The 25,359-nt window shown below is 33.7% G+C and overlaps 2 protein-coding genes across 18 annotated transcripts in view; one reads left to right on the top strand and one right to left on the bottom strand.

The window, feature by feature from the left end:
* Window positions 1-2,944: 2,944 nt before the first annotated feature.
* LOC110179587 (lymphotoxin beta receptor inhibitor-like) lies at window positions 2,945-3,951 on the bottom strand. Of its 2 annotated transcripts, none has more exons than XM_086835580.1 (2): window positions 3,832-3,951; window positions 2,945-3,783 (listed from the first exon to the last, which is right to left on the bottom strand). In XM_086835580.1, exons 1-2 carry the CDS (start codon window positions 3,832-3,834, stop codon window positions 3,220-3,222), a joined length of 567 nt encoding a protein of 188 aa, XP_086691706.1. In that variant the 5' UTR covers window positions 3,835-3,951; the 3' UTR covers window positions 2,945-3,219. The 2 variants fall into 2 exon arrangements, with proteins under 2 accessions (XP_086691706.1, XP_020802845.2); XM_020947186.2 differs by having other exon boundaries at window positions 3,126-3,780.
* The window catches only part of LOC110179585 (uncharacterized protein CG43867), a 119,335-nt gene continuing 97,243 nt past the window's right edge, over window positions 3,268-25,359 (top strand). For 8 of the 16 annotated variants that reach the window (XM_020947178.2, XM_020947179.2, XM_086835560.1 and 5 more), the window contains exons 1-2: window positions 3,268-4,846; window positions 4,905-4,997. In XM_020947178.2, the coding sequence (XP_020802837.2) occupies window positions 4,022-4,846; window positions 4,905-4,997 (918 nt within the window). In that variant the 5' untranslated portion in view covers window positions 3,268-4,021. Of the gene's footprint in view, window positions 4,847-4,904; window positions 4,998-21,330; window positions 21,551-25,359 lie in introns of those variants that run through there. The other 8 variants (XM_086835563.1, XM_086835567.1, XM_086835569.1 and 5 more) reach the window with 2 other exon arrangements.

Below are 25,359 nucleotides of genomic sequence, written 5' to 3' on the forward strand. Positions count from 1 at the left end.
CACTTCATTGGAGCCGTGAACAAGTTTTGCCAACTATTTGAGTGAGTTTTCCATTGCCATGTCGCCATTCTTATATTCGGGTTTCCTTCTATTCCTCCATTAGGGAGCTAAGCAAAGAGCAAACACAAGACAATGGGTTCTGCTTCTGGTTTGCACTTAGCCAAAAGGAAACTTGGCCCAAACTGTATCTCAGTTGCAGTCTCAGTATCCGCATTTCCCCTCCCCCCAAATTCCCATTTCCGGTTACCATTCATGTTCATGTGTGTGAGTGTGTGTGTGTGTGCGAGTGTTCGTATTAAGCCGAGTGGTAAACAAAGATATGCACTACCAAGGCTTACCAGTTACCATAAACCGAGCAACGAAGCATATGAATATGCGATACAAGCTCTGTGTTAAGCCGCTTACACGCTTATGAGTTTCAGGCCTGCCAACCTGAGCCAACTTATAATGCCGGCTAATGAGTTCGTTGAGCTCGTGGAGTACAGTTGCAGCAAAGTACAGTCACGCGCGGTGAAAGTGTGACCAGATTTAGTTTTTGGTAAAAGTTTTGAAGATTTTTAAATGCTTTGGAAGTGTTAATCCCTTTTACAAAATTCAAACAAAATAGGAAATAAAACTAATTTTAGAAAGCCGAAATTTATGAACAGTTTGCAATTGAATTTTGGGATTGAATCGGAAATCGGTCATAACTAATCTTAAAATATTTGCATTCTTTGAATCGATATTTATAGATATTTTTATATCAAAATTTGTCCGACTACTCAAAGCTTAAAAAACGCATAACTTAGCCAAAAATGCATTAATTAATCGGAAAACAGTTTTATATTAGTTTTTATTTGGTTAATAAATCTGCATACTCAGTTTTAAATATACAAAAATTAATATTTTTTTTATTTTTTTAAACAATTTTAATGATGAAACCCCTTAAAAAAATTGAAAATTTGTGAAAATTTTTGTTTTCTTCCAAAGATGGCTAGATCGATTTGGCTGCTCAATGAATCCTTCATCGATTAAAATTATAAAACCCTTTGGTAAATTCTTGAAATCGATAATTTTACATAATACTTCTTTTCGACAAATTAAAGCCTTAAAAACGCATAACTAAGCCAAAATTGCATTAATTTTAATTCGGAAAGTTGTTCTACGTTAGTTTTTAATAGATTATTAATTCTGCATACTGAATTTTAAATTTAAGAAAATTAAAATTTTTGCAATTTTTTTTAAACAATTTTAATGATGAAACCCCTTAAAAATTTAAAAAAAAAAAATTAAAAATTTAGTTTTCTTTCAAAGATGGCTACATCGACTCAGTTTTTCATGCTGATTAAGAATATATATGATTTATAGGGTCGGAAATGACTCCTTCATCGATAAAAATTATTAAACCCTTTGGTAGATTCTTGAAATCGATAATTTTATGTAATACTTTTTTTCGATAAATCAAAGATTAAAAACCGCATAACTAAGTCAAAAATGCATTAATTGTAATTCGGAAAGCTGGCAAGGGTATAAAGAGGAAAGGACTCACATTGTTGCCAAACTTCTCACTCAACAATGTGACCAGATCGAAGGGACACCCACTTGACATGGTCATTGAATTGCATTCTGATTTCCGAAGCTTGTTAGCTGCCAGCATCCACTTGAAGTTCCTTTTTGGCTACCTACCATATACTATATCCTTGGATTCACATGCCTTCAAATAATGGTCCATTGTCCCATCCACTGCATCGTTGTCAAACTTCAGCTGCTAATCAAAAGTGGATTGTGGACATTCTACTCCTGCAATTGAAGCACTCTCTTGCAGTCTCAAGCTGTGTTGCCAATTTTCACACAAGCTCGAGCAAATTAGAAACAATTTTGCCATAAAGTGCACTTAAAATCGAGAAGGCAAGGCAGGGAGCAGCAGGGAGAAAGGACATTTTGTCAAATCAAAAACTGAATTTGAATTTCAATCAACTCGAATTAAATCAAAATTTGCAAAATGAAGTGACTGGACAAGGACACAAGGAGTGTGTACACACACACACACACACACATTGAGCAGAGGAAGTGCAGCACGAAATTGGAATATAATTCTTATGAATGGGTCTGGTCCTTGGTCTGCCACAAACTCCTAGAGATGGTAATGGAGTCTAGAAGCTGGAAAGGCTTTTGAGCCACAGTCAGGGGTTGAAATGTGGAGAGTGGCTTGCAGTTTCCCACAGACCGCAAAAAAGATGAAAGAGTCCAGGCCATTCCTGGCAACTTTGGAATGTCAAGTCTGCTGTCTATAATTTAGTGGCATATTCAATTTGCCAAGGAGCCCTTTTCCTGCCACAGAGAGAGAGAGTGTGAGAGCTCTGTGGCTTTTCCAGCCAGTTTGTCTGATTTTCTCTGTACTTTTTGATTAAGCATTGCGCACACGTAGTGGCAATTGATGCCCCAGATTCGCGCACCTGTTGGGCAGCAGGAGAGCCTGTGTGTCCAGTGTCTACTAGGTGTAACACTCTTCCATGTCCCATGTCCAGTTCTTGTCTGGCAGCGTTTTCTCGCCTTGATTTCTCCTCGTATTGTGGCACGTAGTTGGAGGTGTAAATGTTGACAGGGATCTGGTAAATGCACAAATCAATGGTTAGATTGTTCGATTGCTAAACTGATGGATTGCCTAGGTCATACATGGGCACGCCTTGGCTTCCAGAGCTCGGCTGGGTATTGTTTGCTATGTCTTGGTAAATTTGGGGTATATTCTTAATAAATCGAGTTAAAAAATGATTAGAGAATAATTTATTCTTATAAATATATAGTTTATAATATTTTTTGTTTAAAAGTCTTGGGAAATTTTGAATATATTGTTAAGAAATTTAGTTGAGAAATGATTAATGACGAATTTCTTCTTATTATAACAGATCTTTCATAGTAAAGTTTGTTCAAAAGTCTTGGAATATTGAGGTACATTGTTAAGAAATTTAGTTTAGAAATGGTTAAAGAAGAAATAACCTGTTTATTTATAATGTTTGTATAGCTAGATCCATATAGTATTGTTTGTTCAAAAGAAAATAAAGTTAACCCGTAACAAAATAAGCCTAATTGCTTAAAACTTCCTTTTGAATGATATATTTCCATTATGCCAATATAAGCCCGTAAAATAATCTTCTATAAGGTTTTTATTCATTATTATCCATTCCTCAAGCAACAATTTGTTTGTACATATGATATTGTTTTAGTGAAGATCTTAAAATCTTAATCCCTCTTCTTATCCCTGGCCTTGATAAACTCTGGATAATCGATATAACCATCTTGTGAGGTATCATCCATTTCCATTATGGGATCAATCAAAGCTGCAACTTCTTCATCTGTGAAAGTATCTACTTCTTTCTTATTCTTAATCTGTTCATCATGTAAATGTATCATTGCCTTGAATAGTTCACAACCATCCAACTTGTCATTGTCATCGGAATCATGCATTTTGAAATAATGAAACTGCAATTCAGCCTCGGACATGTGAATAGTGTCCAAGGGCACTGACATATGCTCCTGGATGTGACTACGCTCTAGTTCCATATTTCCCTTGGTCAAGATTTTCTTTGGAGCACGCTCTACTTGTGGCTGCTGATGATTATGTTGCGTCTCCTTAACCTCTGAACTTTGAAAATAATTGTATGAATATTCCTGAGGGTGCGACGGATGAATATGCTCTGGCATTTGATAGCGTTTTGGATTAATGCCAGGAGGTAAACGCTGACCAACGGCCAGACCCAAAAGGATCAGAAGAAAAAGCATATTGTCCAGGATGAACATCATCTGCTGGGTTGAGATTTGTAGAAGGAACTTTTTCTAGATAGGTTTTCTTACCATGACTTCCAAGGCGAAAATTTGTGCTTTATTTTTTGGTGACAAGTAAGGAGAAGGCCTACTAAGAGTCAAGGGAAGTTGGAAAATATGAAGAAAGCCTCACTTAAAGTGTTATAAATTGTAATTACTACCTAAAAAGTATTGTTTTATTAATTATTTGTTATATATTCTTATAGCTGCCGCCGCGTCAATGTCTGACGAAGTGCCTTTGGGTCGTCTATCGCAAATCTTCGATACGCTCACCAACCTCCAACAGCAGCAGCAGCAATTGCATCCGCATCCACATCCTAATCCTCACCAGCAACAGCAGCAGCATCCTGTTCCGGCGGATCAACGTCGCAGATCCGCCTCCTCATCGCCTTCACCCTCGGCCAGTGCCTCGGCCTCAACATCAGGGCGGGCCACCCCATCACTGGGCGTGGCCAGCCCATTGAATACATTGCAATATTATAGTCATGCCAATAATTATTTTCTGAGGCCACAGGATGGAGGCATTGGTAGTGGCTATTTGCATACATTTCCTTCACATCTCTATCATCATCACCAGCAGCAGCAGCAACATCAGCAACATCAGTTGCTGCATCTGCAACAGCAGCAGCAGCAGCCTCCTTCATTACCCACACAGTTGAGTGGCGGACGTGGGTTCTCTGGATCACAATCCCTGCAAGGTTCTCCTTTGCTGGCCAAGAGAGCCACCTCTTTTAGTGGCCAAATACCATTGGGTCAGGTGCGAGTGGGGACGGTAGGAGGAGCTGCTGCCTCAACACCAAATAGTCCCAGATTAATGCCACGTCGTGTGGCTCGACCACCGCCCATACCTGCCAAGCCGGGACAGGTGAAAGTGGAGAGCAGGGATCCTTCGGTTAGAGATCAGGCACAAAATCAAACTCAGAGCAATGTAAATCCAGTGCTGGCTGCCTTGGATGCACCCGATGCGCCATGGCCACATTTTTCCACACTTACCGAACATCTAGATGTGCATCAGGTTAATAACTATGGACAGGCTTTACCGGAGGTGAGTTTAAATAATGAATATATCAAGAATAGATATAAATCTACATCCTTTCTTCCAGATTAATTGGCAAGAACGTTGCCTGGAGTTGCAATTGGAGCTGCATCGTTCCAAAAACCAGGCTGGACGTATACGTGATATGCTGCGCGAAAAGGTGAGTACTCTTTAGAAGGGGATAACTATAAAAAGGAAAAGGAAAAATAAGGGAAACCCACCCTGATGATTAGCCCAAAATGAGTTAATAAGTAAAAAGCAACGCCACACAAAACATTAATTACTCAGGAGGAGAGGCAGAGGGACAGAGTCTTGTGCTTAATTATGATTTATGAGAGAGCCACGGTTGAAACATTTTTACGACGTCCCACGCAATTATCATTCGGTCATATATACATATATATACACACAGAAGCTCGAGTGGCCAGGACACTCTCACAGGACTGAGGAACTTCAGAGATAGTGCAGCTGCCAAGCCACATGTGGCTGGAAAAGCAGGGAAAAGCTGGGAAAAGCATGGCCTTCATCTCCCTGCTCATTATTAGCCTAATTAAGTCATTAGGCATTTGGCCAAGAGGCAACATTGGATGGATGCAAAAACTATATGAATTATGTATTAGTCAAATGTGAAACTAACTCCCCCACAGAAATGTTTCATGTTACGAAATTCCCTGGTGGAAAATGGTGGTGGTATTTCCCTTTCATCTCCACATAACAACATGTTGAGCCTGACATCAATTAATTGTGCTTCAATGATTTTTCGGTCCATGAATAATGCATAATGAGGAACGGAGCTGTAAGCGATCTCTAAGGGTAATAGAAATGGGGGTTAAAGTGCAAGGTTATTGGGAATTATATTAATTTTAAATAGGGTTTTAATAACTGCAAAGGTTTAAGTAACTTACTTTATATAAATATAAAATAAATAAGGTTCAAATAGCAAGATTTTAGCAAAAAAATGAAGCAGCATTAAATGTAGTCTTATGTTTGGGGAATCATCTATCTTTGTCATCAATAAAGGTAGCTTTTATGAGTCAAATAATTAACTCTTACTCTAACAACTAATATTTCATATTAATTATACTTAAAAATTCACTCTAAGCCAGTTTTTATTTAGTTTTAAATACTTGTTTAAGATTTCTATATAATTTTCAGGGCTAAATTTATTTAATTTTATAAACAATAGAAATACAAATAGCTTCTTCTTTTACGACTGCCCAGTACAACTTTCTGCATCTTTTGTATTTATAAATTATTGCTACTTACCAATCATATACAAATATGTTTAATTAATAAGAAATATTATTGTGTGCCCCCAGCTTCAATTTATTTACTGCTTAAATTTGTCTAACAAATTCCGAAAGTCTTTATGTATATTTTTAATAGTGACCATAAAAGGAAACCAAATCAAGTTTAAACTTAATAATCTTTTTCATAAAAAAACGCTCATTTTCCAACTAATAAAGCCGACTTTTATGATTTAGCTTTGACTTTTTCACTAAAAACAATTAAAATATAGTAGCTACTTTTATATACATAAAAAGCGTTAAGTTTCTGAGGCAAAAAGTAAAAATTTGTGCGAATTTTATTATTATTAAAATTATTGAGTTGCCTATCATCCCCCAAGCCTTTAATATTTAATTGCCAATTTCCGAGTGTCAGTTGAAAAAAATCCAGTAAAAGGTCAACAAAAATAAACAAAAAAAAATAGTTGAAAATATGGCAAGAGTAGGAAAAAAATAAAAACAAAAATAAAACAAGAAATGCATAACTCGATGGCTCAAAGTATGCTATGAATATTTTATTTCTGTTTTATGCATTTGCCATTTGGCATTTCGCCTTTGTCGCTGCCATTCGTATGAGTTTTGGCCAATTCCCCTTCTCTTTCCACCACCACTTTTGTGACTTTTCCGCTTTTCCACACTTTTTCCATTTCCCTCCCCAATTCGGGTGACTGTTGAACTTTTTGCCAGCTGCAATTCAAGTGCATCATAAATTTTAAATTAGTTGCACTAAACTTGAAATGGCCTGGACACAACTTGCTTCCTTCCTTCCTTTCCTTTCCATTCATTTCCGGCCATTAAAAATGCCAAAGCGAACGCCTTTTAATATGCAATATTATTTATAAATTTTTGAATCTCTCTCTCTCTCTCTCTTTCTGCATCTTTCGTTTCATTTGGCAAAAGGAAAAAAGGAAGAAATCAATTTAAAAGTTGCATTCGAAGAGGAATTTTTGATTCTCTGTTTACTTAAGGGAAAACTTTTAACAAATTCTGTTTTAAATAAAGTGTTTACTTAAATGTTATTGAAATTATAAAGTAATTAAATTAAATAATAAAATTATTAAATTATAAAATCGAATAGAGAGTGTGATTGATCTAGTAGTCTTAGCATTTACACTCACCCAAATTTTGTTATACTCAAAATAATCTTTGTCATTAATTAATAATATTTGTGTATAGATGGTTAGTAGCAATAATTTATAAATCCATATGATGCTGAAAGTTGTAGTGGGCAGTCGTAGAAGAAAGAGCTGTCAGTGTTTCTGTTTATAAAAGTGCTTTAAAAATTAAATATTACTTAATATTAGTCTGAAAATGATATGGAAATCTGGAACTAGGATTTACAATTATTTAAAAACTAGTTTAGAGTGAATTTGTAAGTACAATTAATGTAAAGGATTCGTTTTTAGAGTAAGAGTTGAATATGAGATAAAGTAAAGCTACTTTTATTCATGACAATGGATGACTTTTCCTCAAATCTTAAGACTTCACTTAAGACAGCTTTATTTCTTTACTAAAATCTAATTTAGGGATATCTCTAAATGATTTCATAATATTACGATCTATTTTAATAATTATATGAAGAAAATTATAAGGTAGTTAAGTGACGAAAGACTAAATTAAGGCAAGCTATAGGCAATTTATTTATATTGTTGTTGTTATATTGATGTATTTAGTAAAAAGTAAAAAATCACAGTTAACAATTTCTTTCAAGTTTCAAATCTTGTATCATTCTTTTAAACCTTTTAAACCTGAATTCGCTTATCCTAGAATCCTTATCCTTTGCTTTCCTCATTTTCCCTTTAAAAATCCAACGATTAAAGGGTATTAAAATGTTAACTTTGTGATGTCGTAAAATGCAAATTTTCCAGTCAAGCCAAAAATTGTCTTAGTTTGTTATTTTTGGTTTTTGATATCTCTCTATCCGTTGTTGCATAATATAAAAGTTGAGTGCAAAAAGTTGCCCTTTCTCCAAAGAAAGAACAGAGTGAGGAAAACAAGGAAATGCCAGGAACAAGGACAAGAGCAATCAGAAGAGACGTTAAGCTCAAACCACAAAATGGACAAGAACAGAGAGAGAGAGAGAGAGAAAGCGAGAGAGAGTGAAAGAGACAAGTTTCTAGGTCCTTCGACTTTTGGCAACAATGTGCAGGACGTTGAAATTATGGCCAAGCATATTGCAACATTCTTGTTGGACAATAAAATTCAAGTTTATTACCAATGCCATTCCAAGAACAAGGGCCAAAAAAAAAGAAACAAAAAAACGGAAAGCCGAAGTAAACAAATGTTGCCGGGGAGTGAAAGGCCAACAAGAAAGGCCAACACACTGTTGCCAAAATTGTTGGCCTTAACAAATATATATTGGCAAATCTATACATTAAGGAGGGAAATAATACAAATAAAAGAAACTGAAAACAAGAAAGGAAAGCTAAGTTCGGCCCAACGAAGTTTGTATACCCTTGCAGATTAAAATTCGATCACTAGAAATTAATACTATATAAATTATACATATTTATGTTTAAAAAAAATTAAGTAATGGCTGTTCTAATTTTTTTCTTACAATTTTCCGGTTGTTCCTATGGCATATATATATATATATGTATGTATATAGTCCACCGATTCGCCATGCTCCGACTTACATACTAGGAAAATTATATAGAAGAATAACTCCATAGTTTCATTAGAATAGCTTCCAAAACATATCTCGCACACAGAGCATATAATTCCCAATTAGTTCTAACATCCCCGGAACGAAGTGACTGCTGCTGGCCAAGTATCAGAAATGTGTTGTGTTACAAAAGTTGCAAGTCATTGTTTATTAGTGTTCCAAGTTAGTAAGTGATCTTACATACTTACTTACTGATCATAGATACTAACTATTCATAGTTACTTAATCTTCAGAGTTACTTACTAATCATAATTACTTAATATTCGTTGATACTTACTGATCATACATACTTACTGGTCATAGATACTTACAGTTCAGAGTTACTCATAGCTACTTGCTGCCCATAGTTTATTACTGGTCATAGGTAATTACTGGTCATAGTTAATTACTGATCATTGTTCTATAAATCGTCCGATCGTTCCAATGGCAGCTATATATATGTATATATACAGTCCACCGATTTGTCATGCTCCGACTTAAATCCTACTAAAATTATATAGAAGAATAACTCCATAGTTTCATTCAAATGCTCTTAAATTTGTTCCAAAACAAATCTCGCACACTGTGCATATAATTCCCAACTAGTTCTAACATCCCCGGAACGAAGTGACTGCTGCCGGCCAAGTATCAGACATGTGTTGTGTTACAAAAGTTGCAAGTCATTGTTTATTAGTGTTCAGTTACTAAACTGATGAGACATACGTACTTACTGGTCATAGGTACTAACTGATTATATTTCATTAGTGATCAAAGTTATTTACTGATCATAGATACTTACTGATCATAGTTACTTAATGTTCATTGATACTTACTGATCAGAGTTACATACTGCTCATAGTTAATTGCTTCTGATTAAAATTATAATACCCTGCAAGGGTATAAAAAGTTGGGTTAGCCATAAGCTATGTCATAGCTAAAATTATCAACAAACTCAGCAAATGGTAGATATTTCTATACATGTATATTTCTTCTCTCTTTTTGACCTTAATTAATTCAAATCGTTTTTGTATTGTCAAATATTCGATTTAATACCGCAAAACCAGTAGGAAAATTGCCAAATATAGCATATATAATGTGCTGCCATCAACCGGAAATTGTAATTTAATTAAATTGTTGCCTAAAAAACCACTTTGATTTTGTACAACCAAAAGTGGAATTAAATCATGTGAAAGAGTAAACAAAAACCAGTTTCAATCACTTTTGGGGTAACTTAATTATTACATTTTAGGGAATTAAATGTTATTTTTGCATTAAGAGAAATGGAAAACGAATCCTTTTTGCAAAGTCCTATTTGGAAACCCTTTTCTGCGAGGATACTTTGTGACATTAAGTGGCAATATTCCATGGTCTCTGAAATGTGATTTTGCTGCTCACTTGGTTATCCAATTTTTGTTTTGGGCAATTTTCCGGAGGAGGACTCAAACCTAACTCCGCCGGGATGTGGCCATAAATCTGCGTGGCCCGTTTGGCCATGATTGCACATTGCACATTGGGATGGCCGTCAAAGAGCAAACACCGCCAAAAGTGGCCACATTAGAGTGCCGCCATCTGCCATAAGCTTCACTCTGTTTTGTCACAGGTCTTTTCGCTATCTCTTTCCCCCTATAGCTTTCTATCCCTGTCTTTCTGCGTCCCTCTAAAGCCATCTCCTTTTTGGTTGTTTGGAAAGCGCGTTAACGCGTTGAAAGCGGCGCTTAGAGGCAAATGACCGTCCCGCCTTGTCATCCATTTCAATTTTCGTTGCAAAACGCAAAATCCCACAAAAGCTACAAAAAATGGGGAGACATAAATGAAGAGATCGAATTAGGGAATACTCTTGATAGTTATTGATTTATAGGTTGCATAAAAAAGATCTATAGGCTTATTGATAACTGTTCCTAAGAGATAGTTGTTGTAAGTAAATGAATTTATGCAAGATTTATAAATTAATCTTTTGAACAATCGATATTTTTTCCCCTTTGTTTAATTTTGCTATCAATTAATAATCGATTAATTCGCTAAAGAGTTCGATAGGCATATCGATAACAGTTTTTAATGTAAAGCATTAATTATACATATTTATACAAAGAAATTTGTGAATGTTCTTCTTTTAGACATGATATTTCTTAGAAAATATATTATTAATTATGTTTTAAATAATTCCCTGTAGAATATTTTTATTACAAAATCCCAACTTATTGGCAAAGTCAAAGAACTCTGTTTTTGAAATCGTTTTTCGCAAACGTGAAACGGTGACAAAAGTTTGTTCCCATTGTCGATTAATATGAACACACATGCAGGCAGTTGAAATGTGTACACAACACACACTCCCTCACACACACACATCAGCATACATTCCCTCACACACACACACACACACACACCCCTACACCCCTACACCCACACAGTTGCAAATATGCGGCATCTGTCAGGATGGTGGCACTTCCTGGCAACAATGGAACATCCGGCAGATATTCCAGTTTCCAGGCCTAGTTTCAGTTTCAGTTTTTGAGTCATCACAGAAAATAAAAAGGAATAATGAATAATGAAGATATAAACTTACTTAACTTCAATTAACTTAACCTACCATAGCTTTAATAATTATTTAAAATATTTAAAACCTTGTGAATACTTCTTAAAGACTTTCAAAAAATCTTTCAACACTACAAAATTTCCCCCAGTGTAGCGAAAAACAGAGTACATTGAATATAGGTAAAGGAAGGGGTTGGGACGGGATAAAGGATTGTCGTCCTTTTCATGCCATTTTCATAGGCATTGCAATTGTTGTACTGTCGTGCCGGGAAATTGAAAATGCTTGCCTATGATTTTCCTGTAAAAGTAAATGCCAATGACTTCGATAATTAATCGATAAGAGTGGGCTTAGTGGGCGGCATGGAAAATCGTTCAAGTATTTGGGTAAAATGAACTCTTCGTTTTGTAATTGCATTTTTCATAAAGAAAAAAACATATATTTATGCTAATGAAAATTTTAAACAAAAATGGGCAGCAAATAATGTAATGAAATGAAGTAGTAATTAACGATTTCTGGTTGATTAAATTATCGTTTATCAATTTACAAATTATTACAATTCACACAATTACAATTCTAATTTTTGGTGTGCTTAAAGAAATATTTAAAAATATTTTTCATACGGATTTAGTTTCCTTTTTCAAATTTCTAATGAAACTATTCATTATTAAACGAGTTTCTTAGAGTTGTCCGAAATTCTTGGGAGTTTTTTAATTGTGGAACTTTTGGAATAAGCAATAAAAAAAGAGGAAAAATGTTGACAGCTGCTGGCAGGATATACAGGAGTGAGGTCGAGAGTAAAGCAAGGACTTCGAATGCCTTTGCCTTTTGTGTTTAATTAAAATTTTTTGACAACTTCGTGCCTGGGCATAAATTGGGCATCGATGCAAAGGACGAAGGGAAATGCCCCCCAAAAAGGCAAGTCGACTCGGTAAACTTGTCCAACTATTTGAGCAATTAGAAAAGGAATCCTTTTCTGGGCCCCCTTTCCCTTGTTGGAATCCTGGCAACCCTTTCTCTCCCTCTCACAAATTTCTCTCCTTATAATTAGTGAACAAAAAAATGGGTAGGAAATATTTTCTATGGATTTTTCTCGCCTTGCGGGTGAATTTTCCCATGTGTTAGGAAAATTCAAATTGTTTCTAAGACACACACACATGGAGCCTACATTTTTGTTCCTTTTCCTTTTTTTGATTTTGGAACTTTGAGGAGAAAGCAGAGTGTGTAGGAGAGCCATGACGATGGCCTGCAAAATTAATGGCCATCAGTCGCATAATAAATGAAGCGTTCCTCTCTTGCAGAATGGCTCTCTTTAGTCCTGGTTTTGTCCTGGCCACGCCCACTACTTGAATGGGGCGTACTTGCCACAATGGACAAAGGAAAAAAATAAAAATAATAAAGAAAAAGCGCAAGAAAAACGCTTTCTAAAAAAAAATCTATATTTTTTTTGCTGTATTTACGGCAATTCTTTTTTAGTTGTACTCAGTTAGTGGGATTGTTTTGGAAAGTTGTTGGGGATTTTGAATTGGTTTGTGGCGGATTTACGATTTTATAAATAAATATAAATATAAATATATAAAAATATAAATATTTTTATTTAGTTATTTTAAAGTTTTTTCTAATTTTACAAGTACAAAATTTATAATTTGAAGCTCTAAAGCTAAAGTTATAATTTAATGTCACTTTAAAGATAAAATTTTTAACCGAAGTATCTTGTTCTAATCACTTTTTTCTCATTAGTCTTTATTTATATATTTTATTGACTTATTCCCTTAGGAAAAAATTAATTTCTGATTTATTTTATATGTAAAACACCTGAAAATAACGTTTTCTGTGGTAAAAACATTTACTGTTTACCAGACATAATTTTAAACCCAAACAATAGGTACTTTATAGTCTAAACAAAGCTCCTCCCCTCTAGTTAGGTTTGGTTTTATTATTTTATTCTTGTTTTTTTTTCTATGCTTTCCAGGGACAAAAGAGTGAGTGAGTGAGTGAATGAGTGTGTGAGTGAGAGGGGCATCATGGCAGCAAGGATATAACAAACTCTGTCGCGACAAACTCATTTTGTGTATGCAGCACACATGTTGGCCACGCTCGTTTATTCATTTGAATTATTCCCAAAAGCGCATTTAATTTTAATTATGCGTGACAATGCCTCATACAGCAAAAGGCGCCCCTTCATGCTCCCATTGCCATCAAGATTACAGACGACAAACAGGACTAGTTGTATTTGTTTTCCATGGTGGGGTGTCCTTTTTTGTCCTGCTTTTCTTTAAATATGCAAGTAAAAACCAGTACATTTTTGTTATTTTTTTTAAGAAACATATTTCTGTGTCGATGCCATTTGTTGCAATGCCTGGAATTACATTTTTGCTGGGTTATTTTTCTTATATGCATATATATTTTTTGGTTTCTGTTGCTTGCTGCTAATTCGCCTAAAAGTAGGCAACATCAGCAGCAGCAGCAGCACACAAAAATCTCTCAGCAATGGCAACCGGAAACGGAAGGAGGGCAGGCAGACAGAAACAGGAAGTAGTTGGAAAATGGTCGGGAATGCCATTTGTGGGCACTGAGAGAAGTTGCATTTTTTGTAGAATGAAATTTAAATTAGAGGTTTTTTTATGTTTAGGAATTTGGAGATTTTTTTAGAATCTAGCAGAGGGTTTTATCATTTTATTTACTGAAGGAGTCATTTCCGACCCTATAAATCATATATATTCTTGATCAGCATCAACAGGCGAATCTTCTGGCGATGATGGAAAGGTAAAATTTTTTTTACAATTTTTTCAAAGTTTTATAAGGGGTTACATCGTTAAAATTTTGAAAAATGTCAAAAAATTTGCATTTTATATTAAGTATGCAGTTTTATTGGCTTAATAAAAATAAACATGAGACTGCTTTCCGAATTGAAATTAATGCCTTTTTGGCTTAGTTATGCATTTTTCAAACTTTAATTTGTAGCAAAAATTCTCATATAAAAATATTGATAAATATTTATTCAAATAATTCGAATATTTTAAGTTTCGTTAACGATTAAATTTATAACTGAATTGCAAAAGTGCATGGGTTTACTGAAGTTAGTTTATTTTCCTATTTATTTAATAATTACTTAAACATTTAAAGGTGCATTTAGTTTATTTTCCTATTTATTTAATAATTACTTTAACATTTAAAGGTGCATTTTAAATCAAATTATAATTAGTCTTCTCAAATATTTGAATTATTTTGTTTCGTTTATAATTTCTCTTTCAATTGAAATAACTTCTTCCTAAAATTAAACTTAAATTGAATTCGTTCTTCTCACTGCAATTGACATAAACAAAATGTAACTCACACAAATGCAAATGACAAAAAATGTGTGCCGCACAGCAGCAGCAACAACAATAATATAAAAAAAGAAAAAAATAATAAACAACAAGCGGAAACAATGCAAAAAGGACATTGTCATAGAGGGGGGGAGGAAGGAGCAAGGCATAGGCAGGATACGATTGAGGGCGAGCTCACAAAATCAAATAAATATTTCAGCTCAAAAATATTTGCCAGCATTTTCTCTCTCATTCCTTTGGGTAGGTTTCTTCTCCTTCTTCTTTCCATTTTTTATATACAGCAATTTATACATATTTATACGTATTTATATATATGTATAAATATGTATATGCAAACATATAGTATGTATATATGTTTTGCTAGTATTTGTCCAGCTTTATGTTGAGCAACTGAAAGTGAGTTGTGGCCAAGGGGAAGTTGGCTTATGCCCGACTGTTGACAAGGAAACACCATCACAAAAAAAAATAAAAGGAAAAAGAGAGGAAAAAGAAAAGAAAAGCAAGAAAAAGGAGGCTGGAGCAGCAGCATTTGAATGTAGGACACGAGCCGCCAGCAGATGGACTACAAAAATATGGGAAGAGGACGAAGGACGAAAGGCAGCAGAAGAAGGCAGTTCCTTGAAAAGTGACCTATCCCTGGGAAATGACACAAAGCCATGGTAATGTGAACAAAAAAATGCTGCAGAGATAAATATGTATATAAATATTTATAAAAAATATATACATTAACTTGGAGATTTTTCTATGATTTTTAAACTGTTAAAGACAGTCTTCATTTTATTTTGCTTCAGAATTTCTTCTTTAAATTATATTTTTCTCTTAAAAAACACCCATTAAAAATTACAAAGAAAAATTCAGCTAACAAGTTAGTAATCTTTTGCAAGGATATGTGTACTTTAAGATCCTTTTTTTAACTTTCTTTAGAACCCAATTCATTTTCTACTTTTTGGCATAAAGCATGATTATGTTAGTGTCGGCAATTAATGCTCACTTGCTTTTACACTCTGCTTAATGTCTGTCTGCTTTTCCAAGTTGTTTTTCTTGTTTTTTACCCTATTTTTTGGCTTCTCTCTTCGTTTTTTATACGTTATTACCTCCTTTTTGGTTAGAAAACATTGAAAACCACAGTAAAGTTGTGTGTTAAGCCGCTTTTGGTCATGTATTTTAAGCCTTTTATGTTGTAATGTATAACTCTGACTTATACACGGAAATGGTAGTCGAGCACTCAAAGTAATGCCGAAAAATTATTTTAAGCGGATTGCAACGAGATGACCAAAAGGAAAGAGAAAATCCTCTAACCTCATGGCCAAGGATACGCGGCAAAAGTCGCCAAAAATTTATGAAAAACTACAAAAGGAAATGGAGGGGGATATAGGGCGAATAAAAATATATAGAGTGGGAATAGGAGAGTGGGAATAAGGGAGTGAGAATAAAGAAAGTAGGAATAAAGGAGTGAGAATAGCGAGTAGTAATAGCGAGTGTTATAAGTGAGTGGGGCTTATCCACATACAGGAAATGGTTTCAGAAGGACACAGAGAGAAATAATATTAAATACACTAAGGTTTAAGATCGACTTTTGGGAAAATGTTATATAAAATAGCGAGTGTTAATAACGAGTACAAATACCGAATTGGGTTTATTTTACATATAGGAAATGGTTTCAGAAATACACAGAGAGATAAATAGGTAATAAAATAGTAATAAATCTAATAAGGTTTAATATTATTTTAAGGAAAATTTACTAAATAGCTAGTGTTAGTTATTTTACATACAGAATAATTGCTAACACCATAAAAGTAAAGAAGGGGATAAAAAAAATAAATTTTTAGAGAGTTTCGTCTAATGTTTAAACTATAATTTGAACAGGATTTATTTTTAAGACTAAAATATACTATTTTTAAATTATTTTAGGAACCTCTTACAGTTTAGATTGAATATTACCGAGCAATATATAACTTGAAAATACTTCTACCACTCTTTTCTTATTATATCCCTAATATATTTAATGGCTAATTTATTTCTCTCCGTGTTTATGTATATTTATGTTGTGATACGGGGGGATTAAAAAGGGTATTAGCCAGTTGTTCTACCTCTCCCCTCCTTTAGGTTATTATTGCTGTTCAGAGTTGTTGGGCTTTGGTCAACAATAGCAGAAGTTTACTCTATGCCACATCTCCTCCGCCTCCCAAAAACAAGGCGACAAACATTCACTTAACAATAACCCCCCAGAAGGTAGAAGGTAGAGGGTGTGGACAAACCCTCGGGGTTATGTTATATGTCCAGTGTGTGTACGCTTATATCCAGTGATGAAAGCCAAACAATTGTTGACTGGACTGAGGGCTAAGGACTAAGGACTAAGAGCTGGGAGCTAAAAGCTGAGAGCTGATAATTTAAAAGGTGTCGCGAAGTCGTTTTTTGGACTCAATTGAGTTGCTTCACTGGCATCGTCACTCATCGCATTAGTGTTGTCTTTTAGTGACTTTTATGGAACTTAACTCTTAAACTAGACAGAGTACATATTCCTTTCCTACCTTTTATTTTATATATATCTATATTTTTTCATAAAAATATGTTTTATTTTCTTGTTGCCTTTATGGTTTTTATCCTAGGTACTTTTAGGGGGACTTACCATTTTTTTCCCCTCTATATATTAATATGTATAAGCTCTATACTATGTAGATATTCTGCTGTATAATATATCTCTTGGTTTTATTCATTGTTATTGCAAAAGAATTTTATGAGTTTAATCCTTTATAAATTCAGTTATTTTAAGCTCTGACTTTTAGGTTTGAATTATGGGTTTTATTGTTGTTAGGGGTTTTAGGTTTTCAAACCCTAAGATGTTAGTTGAATTTTATTATTTAAATTCAATAACATTTGAATCTCAAGTTTTCTTGTACTTTCTTTAGCTTTTTCTTGGCATTTATCTTAATTCAAAATCATATATTTATTTATTTTCTACTTCAGGACAATATATTCCAGCATGTCCTTGCTAGCAAGCAGTTTACATAAATTTATCGAGTTGGCAGGCCTGACATGTTAAGCGTTTTTGGCTTAATTGCTCAACAAGTTGGCCTCCTGCTGAGCCCTCAGTGTGTATGTGTGTTGCTAAGTGGGACATGGTCCTAAGCGCAAAATATATATATATATATATATATTTTTGCATTTCATTGGATTGGTCTCTCAGTATATATGTGTGTGTTTATTTTGTGTGTTTCTGCGTTTCGCCACCTGCCAGGATATTCGCAGGATTGACAGCCAACCTGCGGGATAGCGAAGGGGGAAAAAATGTATGCCATTCCATGTGTCAAGTTGAAGTTGATATTTGAACAAGATTGATAAATTTACAAGGGCTGAATTTATGCCATTAACTGAATATATATGTTTTTTTATGGCGGAATTCATTAACTTAATTGTTTTAGGTAAAGAGTCATCCTAAAAAATGGTTCAAGTGTTTGGTTTTAATTATGAAATAAAGAGAGGAACAAAGGCTTTCAAGAATTTAATATTTACAATTTAAACCAGAAAGGAAGCTTACTTGTATGGCAGATATATGATATAGTAGTCCGATTTTTATAAAATTATAGACAAAATTCTAGATTAATATATTATGGCTATATATCAAATTTGATGAAAATCTCTTAAAAATTGGAAAGTTATATTTTTCTTAAAATCGTCCGATTGTTCCTATGGCAGCTATATATATGTATATATATAGTCCACCGATTCGCCATTTTCCGATTTATATATTAGTAAAATTATATATAAGAATAACTCCATAGTTTTATTTAAATTGCTTGCTTTTTGTTCCAAAACAAATCTCGCACACTGTGCATATGATTCCCAACTAGTTCTAACATCCCCGGAACGAAGTGACTGCTGCCGGCCAAGTATCAGAAATGTGTTGTGTTACAAAAGTTGCAAGTCATTGTTTACTAGTGTTCAAAGTTAGTGAATGGTCATACATACATACTTACTGGTCATAGATACTAACTGATCAGAGTTACTTACTGTTCAGAGTTAATCAATGATCACAGTTAATTATTGATCATAGATACTTACTGATCATAGTTAGTTACTGATCATAGTTACTTACTTAATCGTTATTCATTACTCCTTTCTTCTCCTGATAAAAATAATCGTTACTCCTTAAGCGTTACAGTTCATTGTTAAATGTTAGTTAATAGTTACTAGGTAATTGTTAATCATTACTCCCTAAAAAATAGTTATTATTTATTACTTGCAATTTGTTCTCTTTAATATTAATTAATATTCGTTCGTTAAATCGTTAAAAGTTACTCTTTACTACTTATTTCTTTTGATAATTTTTTTTTTTGCACTTATCAAATGATGTATCATTTAAATTTATATTTCTAATTTATATTTTATTAACATGTTAGATTATATCAATTTGAACTAAATATTACATTTAAATTCGAAGGTATTAAGCCTTGTGCTTTCTGCTGTGTTGACAGCCAATCTTGTTTTGCCCCCTTCCCTTTTTTTTTTGCTCAATTAAAATGCTGTAACTCTCTGATCCCTCTGATCCCAAATCCCTGCGATCCTGACAGGACTCAAGGCTGTAACTCCCCTCCCTTTCCCCTTAATTGGCACTCGGCCGGCATTTCGCATTCTGTTTCAGCTTCCCTTCAACCGCTTGCCGCCTTGCCTGAAAAAAGGTCAGCCGAAAATCAATAGCGACAACTAATGTCCTTACTGGCTGACTCCTGTTCCTGCTCCTGCTGCTCCTGTTCCCTACTCCTGTCCTCCAGCTCCTGTTACAGGGGGGTCTTCCTTCTTTGGTTTGATGTTGACATGTTGTCGTCATCATCATCGCTCGCTGACGACGACGACGTTTAATTTAAAATTCAAATGCAAACATGTTTGGCACAACGCGAACCGTGAACGAGGAGTAAATCTGTGGGTGGGTGGGTGTAAAGGGAAAGCCGTGGAAAAGCCGGGGAAAAGCCGTGCAGTTACCTTAACTCGGTGGGAGTCATTAAAATTCGCAGGCGGCCAAAACATGTGGCCAACTTGCTTGCCCGGCCGCTCTTTAAGGTTAAGCGACGCGAAATTCACCCAGAACTCTCCCGCACACACACTTTTTGTGTGTTCGTGTGTGTTTCGGCCTTAATGTACACAATCAGAGCAGGAAAGTATGCTACAGGATGCGCCAGGACGATGAGGAAGGAGCAATCAGCAGGCCCGATTCATATTCACCATGGCAGCGGGCATTGGGCAGCAGTAACAGAAAGTCCTTGGAGACATTATAAAAAGCCGGGAAATAGGGGGAAATTTTTAGGATTTGAAATATGTTTTGGGTTAAGGTTTTTAAAAGGTTAATTATTTATCGTGGGGTTATCGTAAAAGGGTTAAAAGAAAAGAAATAGTTATATTTTTATATTATATTTAATTAATATTTAAAATATGTTTTTATTATGAAGTAATTTTGTGATCTATGTAGAAAATATTTATTTATTTGAATAATTTATTTAATCTTTTATTTATTTTTATTATTTTATTATTTATTTTATTATTATTATTTATTTTATTATTATACAAAGATTTGTCATATTTTGAAACACCTTTAAGAGAGATATAAAACCGGTATTTAAATGTTTTGTTTATACCCTTTCAGGGTATTATAATTTAAGTTACAGGCTTCAAAAGCAGTGAAGGAGTTATTTCCGACCCTATAAATCATATATATTCTTGATCAGCATTAACAGCAGAATCGATCTATCCATCTCAGAGAGAAAAAAAATGTTAAAATTTTTTTTCGATTTTTTTAAGTGTATACATTGCTAAAATTCTACACAAAAAATTTAAAAAATTTTAATTTTTTTAGATTTTATATTGAGTATGCAGATTTATTAACCTATAAAAAACTAACACAGAACTGTTTTCCGAATTGAAATTAATGCATTTTTGACTGAGTAATGCTATTTTTAAACTTTGATTTTTACAACAAAAAGAATATTATATTAAAATATTGATTTTAAGAATCGTGCAGACAGTTTTATTATTTTATTCAGCGAAGGAATATATTCTTTATCAGCATTAACAGGCGAATCATTCTAGACAAGTTTTAAGGAAAAAATGTTTATCAACATTTTTACAAATTTTTAAAAAGTGATATCGCTAAAATTGTCAAAAAAAAACCAAAACAAAATTGTGATTTTTTATATTTTAAATTGAGTATGCAGATTTATAAACCTAATAAAAACTAACACACGGCTGAGTTATGAGTTATTGTAAAATTTGATTTGTCGACAAAAATCTTTATATAAATATATTGATTCAAAGTATGCGAATATCTAATTCAATTTCAAACTGAAATTTTAGATAAACTTCGCTCTTCCAAACTTAGTTTCCCTTTTTGTTTATTTATTGATACAACCTAGGGTTAAAGAGTAAAAAATGCCCAAGCAAAACAAAAATCCCATTGGCAGGACCTTCGCATTCAACCGTTATTTCCCGGCGAAAATTCCCCACAAGAAAATCAAACAACGAACTGTACGAAATTCACCACGGTGAATTCAACATGCGGCGGAAGTGCACACACACATGCGCATTCCCCGACAGCTGTTCGGCAGCATGGCGGTGTGTGTCCCTGTCTGTCTGTGTGTGTGTGTTCCAGTGTGTGTCCCTGTGTATGTGTGTGTGTGTGTGGGTCGGTAAATCACAACCATCGCATGGCACACGGCAATCAGTTTGTCTTTGGCTGCGTAACGCGTTGCGTGCTTCGTGCTCCGTGCTCCGGAAAAAAAACGTCCGGAGTCTGCCGTATTTTCCGCTGAATTTTCCGTCGTATTTTGTTACGCGAAAAAAAAAGTGAAATTTCCCGGCCAATGTTTGAGATTAATTTTTTTGTATGAATTTTTTTTGAAACAATCAAACGAAATATCAAAAAGTCAGTGAAAAGTTAGTTTTGCTCATAAAAAAAAAGCTGGCAGCTAAATTGTTGCATCCATTTTTTCCCACTCGTCGGCGCGCAAATTTATGCCCAGAAATAATATACATATATATATAAATGTATATATGATAAAAAATATAAATATATCTGCAGAAGAGAATAACAAAAATGTGAAAAGTAAACATTTGCGGGGATGGCGTTTATTTGTCTTTAATTTTTGGCACATTTCTGTTTTGCCTTTTCGTTTAGGATTTTGCAAGAAAATGTTAGGAAATCTGCAGAGTTTTTCCCTCCAGTGAAGTTTTTGTTTTCATTTAAGAAAAATATGGGAAATCTTCTTGTGTCTTTGTAAAATTTGCATTGAAAAACATTTACAAAATTGCCGTGAAATCAAATTTAAGTCGCTTTCTCTCCAACCTCTCCCTCTTTTATGTAAATTCTTTTCATATTTTCTTGTGCGGTTTTTCCTTGAGAAGTTTTTCACAAATATGTTTATGGAAATTTAGAAATTATAAGAAACCTTTTTGATAAAGTTAAAAATAAATTGGCAAACCTTTTTGATAAAGTTAAAGTTAAATTTATAAGTGGAAAAGTTTGACGTTCGCTGCTTACAATTTTGATTTTAATAAAAATCAAGTATACGCCTGTTAGGCGAAAGTAATTATTATTTAAATTTGAATTTGAATTTTATAAAATTAAAAGTAAATTCATAAGTGGAAAAGTTTGTGCAAGAACTTAACTTTTTCTGGCCACAATTTGGATTTTTATGGAAATCAAGTATACGCCCGATGGGCCAAAGGAATTTTTATTTATTTAAATTTGAGTTAGATGGAAACTGAGACATATTTTTATATATTTTAATAACTCAATTAAAACCAGAAAAAATCTTAAATATTACATTACAAAGGAAACTTGTTAAAAGATTTACAAAAAATAAGACTTTGCCAATATATTTTGATGTTTTACCTTATCAGAAAGTGAAAATTGTCCATCTAAAACCTAAAGTTCCATTGAATATTTTTCGCCTTGTGCCTTATGAATATCCTGTGCATCCTGTTTTTCCTTTGACCGCCTGCAAATGATTGGTGATTTGGTGTTGCATTTCTGGAAAGGCACTGGCCTTAAATTTCAAGCTCGTGTCATTAATATATGCCTACGTGTGTGTGTGTGTTTGGGGGCAATTGCATGCCTCGTCCTGCGTCCTGTGTCCTGTGTCTGCCGCACACAGACACAACCGACTGCCTGGGTCGTATGTATATTATCTCCAGTGAATTATGGCCTGGCCATATAGATTCCAAAACGGCTTGTCCTTACAAGAACTGCCACAGAGCGTAGTCGGGCCCATGTCTGCCATATATACACACACACACTCACACTCATGGGTAAAGGACCCTACTAAAGGACACCCCCAACCTCATTCGGTTAGTGTATGTATCATCATCATCATCATCATCGTCGTGCATTTTGTGTGTGTGGCACACATTGTTAAATGGACGATACAAAACTTCAGACACCAGTCCAGCTCCTCCACACATACACACGAAGTGCACTGAGGACATGTCCTGTATGGACAGGACACCCTGGCAGAAAAAAAAACAACAATCCTCTGCTCACCCCTTCTTCCTCCTTGGAAAATCGCCCACATATGGCGACTCTTTAGGTTGCTGTTGCTTCTGATCTGTTGCTGTTGCATCGCATTTCTCTCGGCCAGCTTCATTTGAAATCTGATCTCTGGTCAAAGGTACACTGCGGGGAAAAATGTGGAGATTTTTTTTAGAAGAGTAAATCATCTTATGATTTTATTTTGTAATATGGTATATTTTTGGGTTTAAAGTTGAAGTTTAGAAAGGTGTTTAAAAGATGGTTTTTGAGTTAGGAACCAAAGAGTTCAGGCAGCTTTCGAGGCAGACTATATTTTGTTTTCTGCTTTCTTTTATATATTTATTTTCTTTAATATTTTGTTATATGTTTTCCAATATATTTTCTATACCTTTTCTATATATTTTTCTCTCTCTGCCTTTCAATGTTTATCCTCTGTGTACTCCACCCCTTAATGCAGCTTTAAATCATGCCAATGTCTGGACGCATAATCGAAAAAGGTTTAGCCACTAATTAGCTCAGCTTCAGCTTTAGCTTCTGCTTCTGATTTAGCTTTAGATTTTCACCCAAAACTCCCCAAACCCCTTTCCTGCCTGCCTCTGACTTCACAATCTGTCTCTGCCTTCCTACTTCGATTTTCCACTGCCGGAAAATTTATTGATGGCCGGACAGCATTAGCCAGGGAGGGTGGAAAGAGGTGGCTTGGCGTTGGAAATTGAGTTATTTATGCTCTGGAATTGATTGCTGCTTGTTGTAAATTGCCAACGCGTCCAACGTCTGGCTCAAGTCAAGCGTGTGTGAAGTCCTGCCTCGCTTCCTTATCCTGTCGTCCTGTTTCTTTTTTTTCAGTTAGTTTCGCTGTGTGGGGGAAAGTATTCTTTAGCTCATTTTAAACGTTTTTAAATCTTATTTTAAACTTATTTTATTCGTTTTCTAAGCCATGTTACCTGTGCTTTATATTGGGTGATATTTAAAACCTTTATTTGGTTATTAAATTCATTGATATAACATATTTTTTATTAAGAAAATATAGGTAGAGCATTGTTAGAAATATTTTTAAAGAGAAAAATGTATGTAATCATTATTAAAAATATTTTTTAATGAGGAAGTATATGTAAAGAATTATTAAAAAATGTTTTTGAATCAGAAAATTTAGGTAAAGTGTTTTTAAAATTATTTTGTAATGAGGAAATATTGGTAAAAACTTAATTAAAATATTTTTAAATGGGAAAATGTAGATAGATAATTATTTCAAATATTTTATAATTGAAAAATATATGTAAATCATTGTTAGGAATATTAGTTAATGAGAAAATATAGATAAATCATTATTTAAAATATTTTTGAATGAGAAAATATAGGTAAAACATTTTTAAAAATATTTTTATTGAAAAGTTGCTAAAGAATTTATTAAAATATTTTTAAATGAGGAAATATAGGTAGACAAAGCTTAAAAATATATGTATATCAATTTTAAAATTATTATTTCATACAAAAATAGAGGTAATGCGATATTTAAATTTTTTTTTAATAAGGAAATATAGGTAAAGCACTGTAACAATTATTTTATAATGAGCAAATAATGCTAAAGCATTAATTAAAATATATTTTTATGAGGAAACAAAGGTAAAACATTATTAAAAATATTTTTGAGTATGGAAATATAAGTAAAACATTACTGAAATATTTTATAATGCAAAAGTATTGCCAAAGCATTAAATAAAATATTTTCTAATAAGGAAATATTGCTAAATCATTCATAAAAATATTTTAAAATGAGGAAATATGGGTTGAATATTATTAAAATTATTTTTGAAGAAGGAAATATAAGTAAAACATTGCTGAAAATATTTTTTTATAATGAAATATTAACAAATCATTAATAAAAATATTTTTCAATGAGGAAATATAGATTAAAGATTATTAAAATTATTTTTCAATGAGAGAAAATCATTTGACTTTGCTTTAAATGTTGTTTTCTAAAGAAACAATTAATATTTTGATTTCTGCAAGGCACCAGAACAATAATAAACCTCGTTTTGTAGATACAACCTACAGATTTCAATCTGTTTATCATTTACACAAATAAAATCGATTAAAGCATATAACCATATATATAAAGAAAAGCTGTTCTTTTCCCCCCCTTTTTTTGTCTGCTGTCAGGAATCAGATTTAATTTATTTATATTTATATACTGATATATTTTTGATATATGTAT

This window comes from Drosophila serrata, unplaced genomic scaffold, assembly GCF_035046125.1.
Source record: "Drosophila serrata isolate PLE 108 unplaced genomic scaffold, ASM3504612v1 contig_276, whole genome shotgun sequence".
In the NCBI taxonomy this organism is placed as follows: domain Eukaryota; kingdom Metazoa; phylum Arthropoda; class Insecta; order Diptera; family Drosophilidae; genus Drosophila; species Drosophila serrata.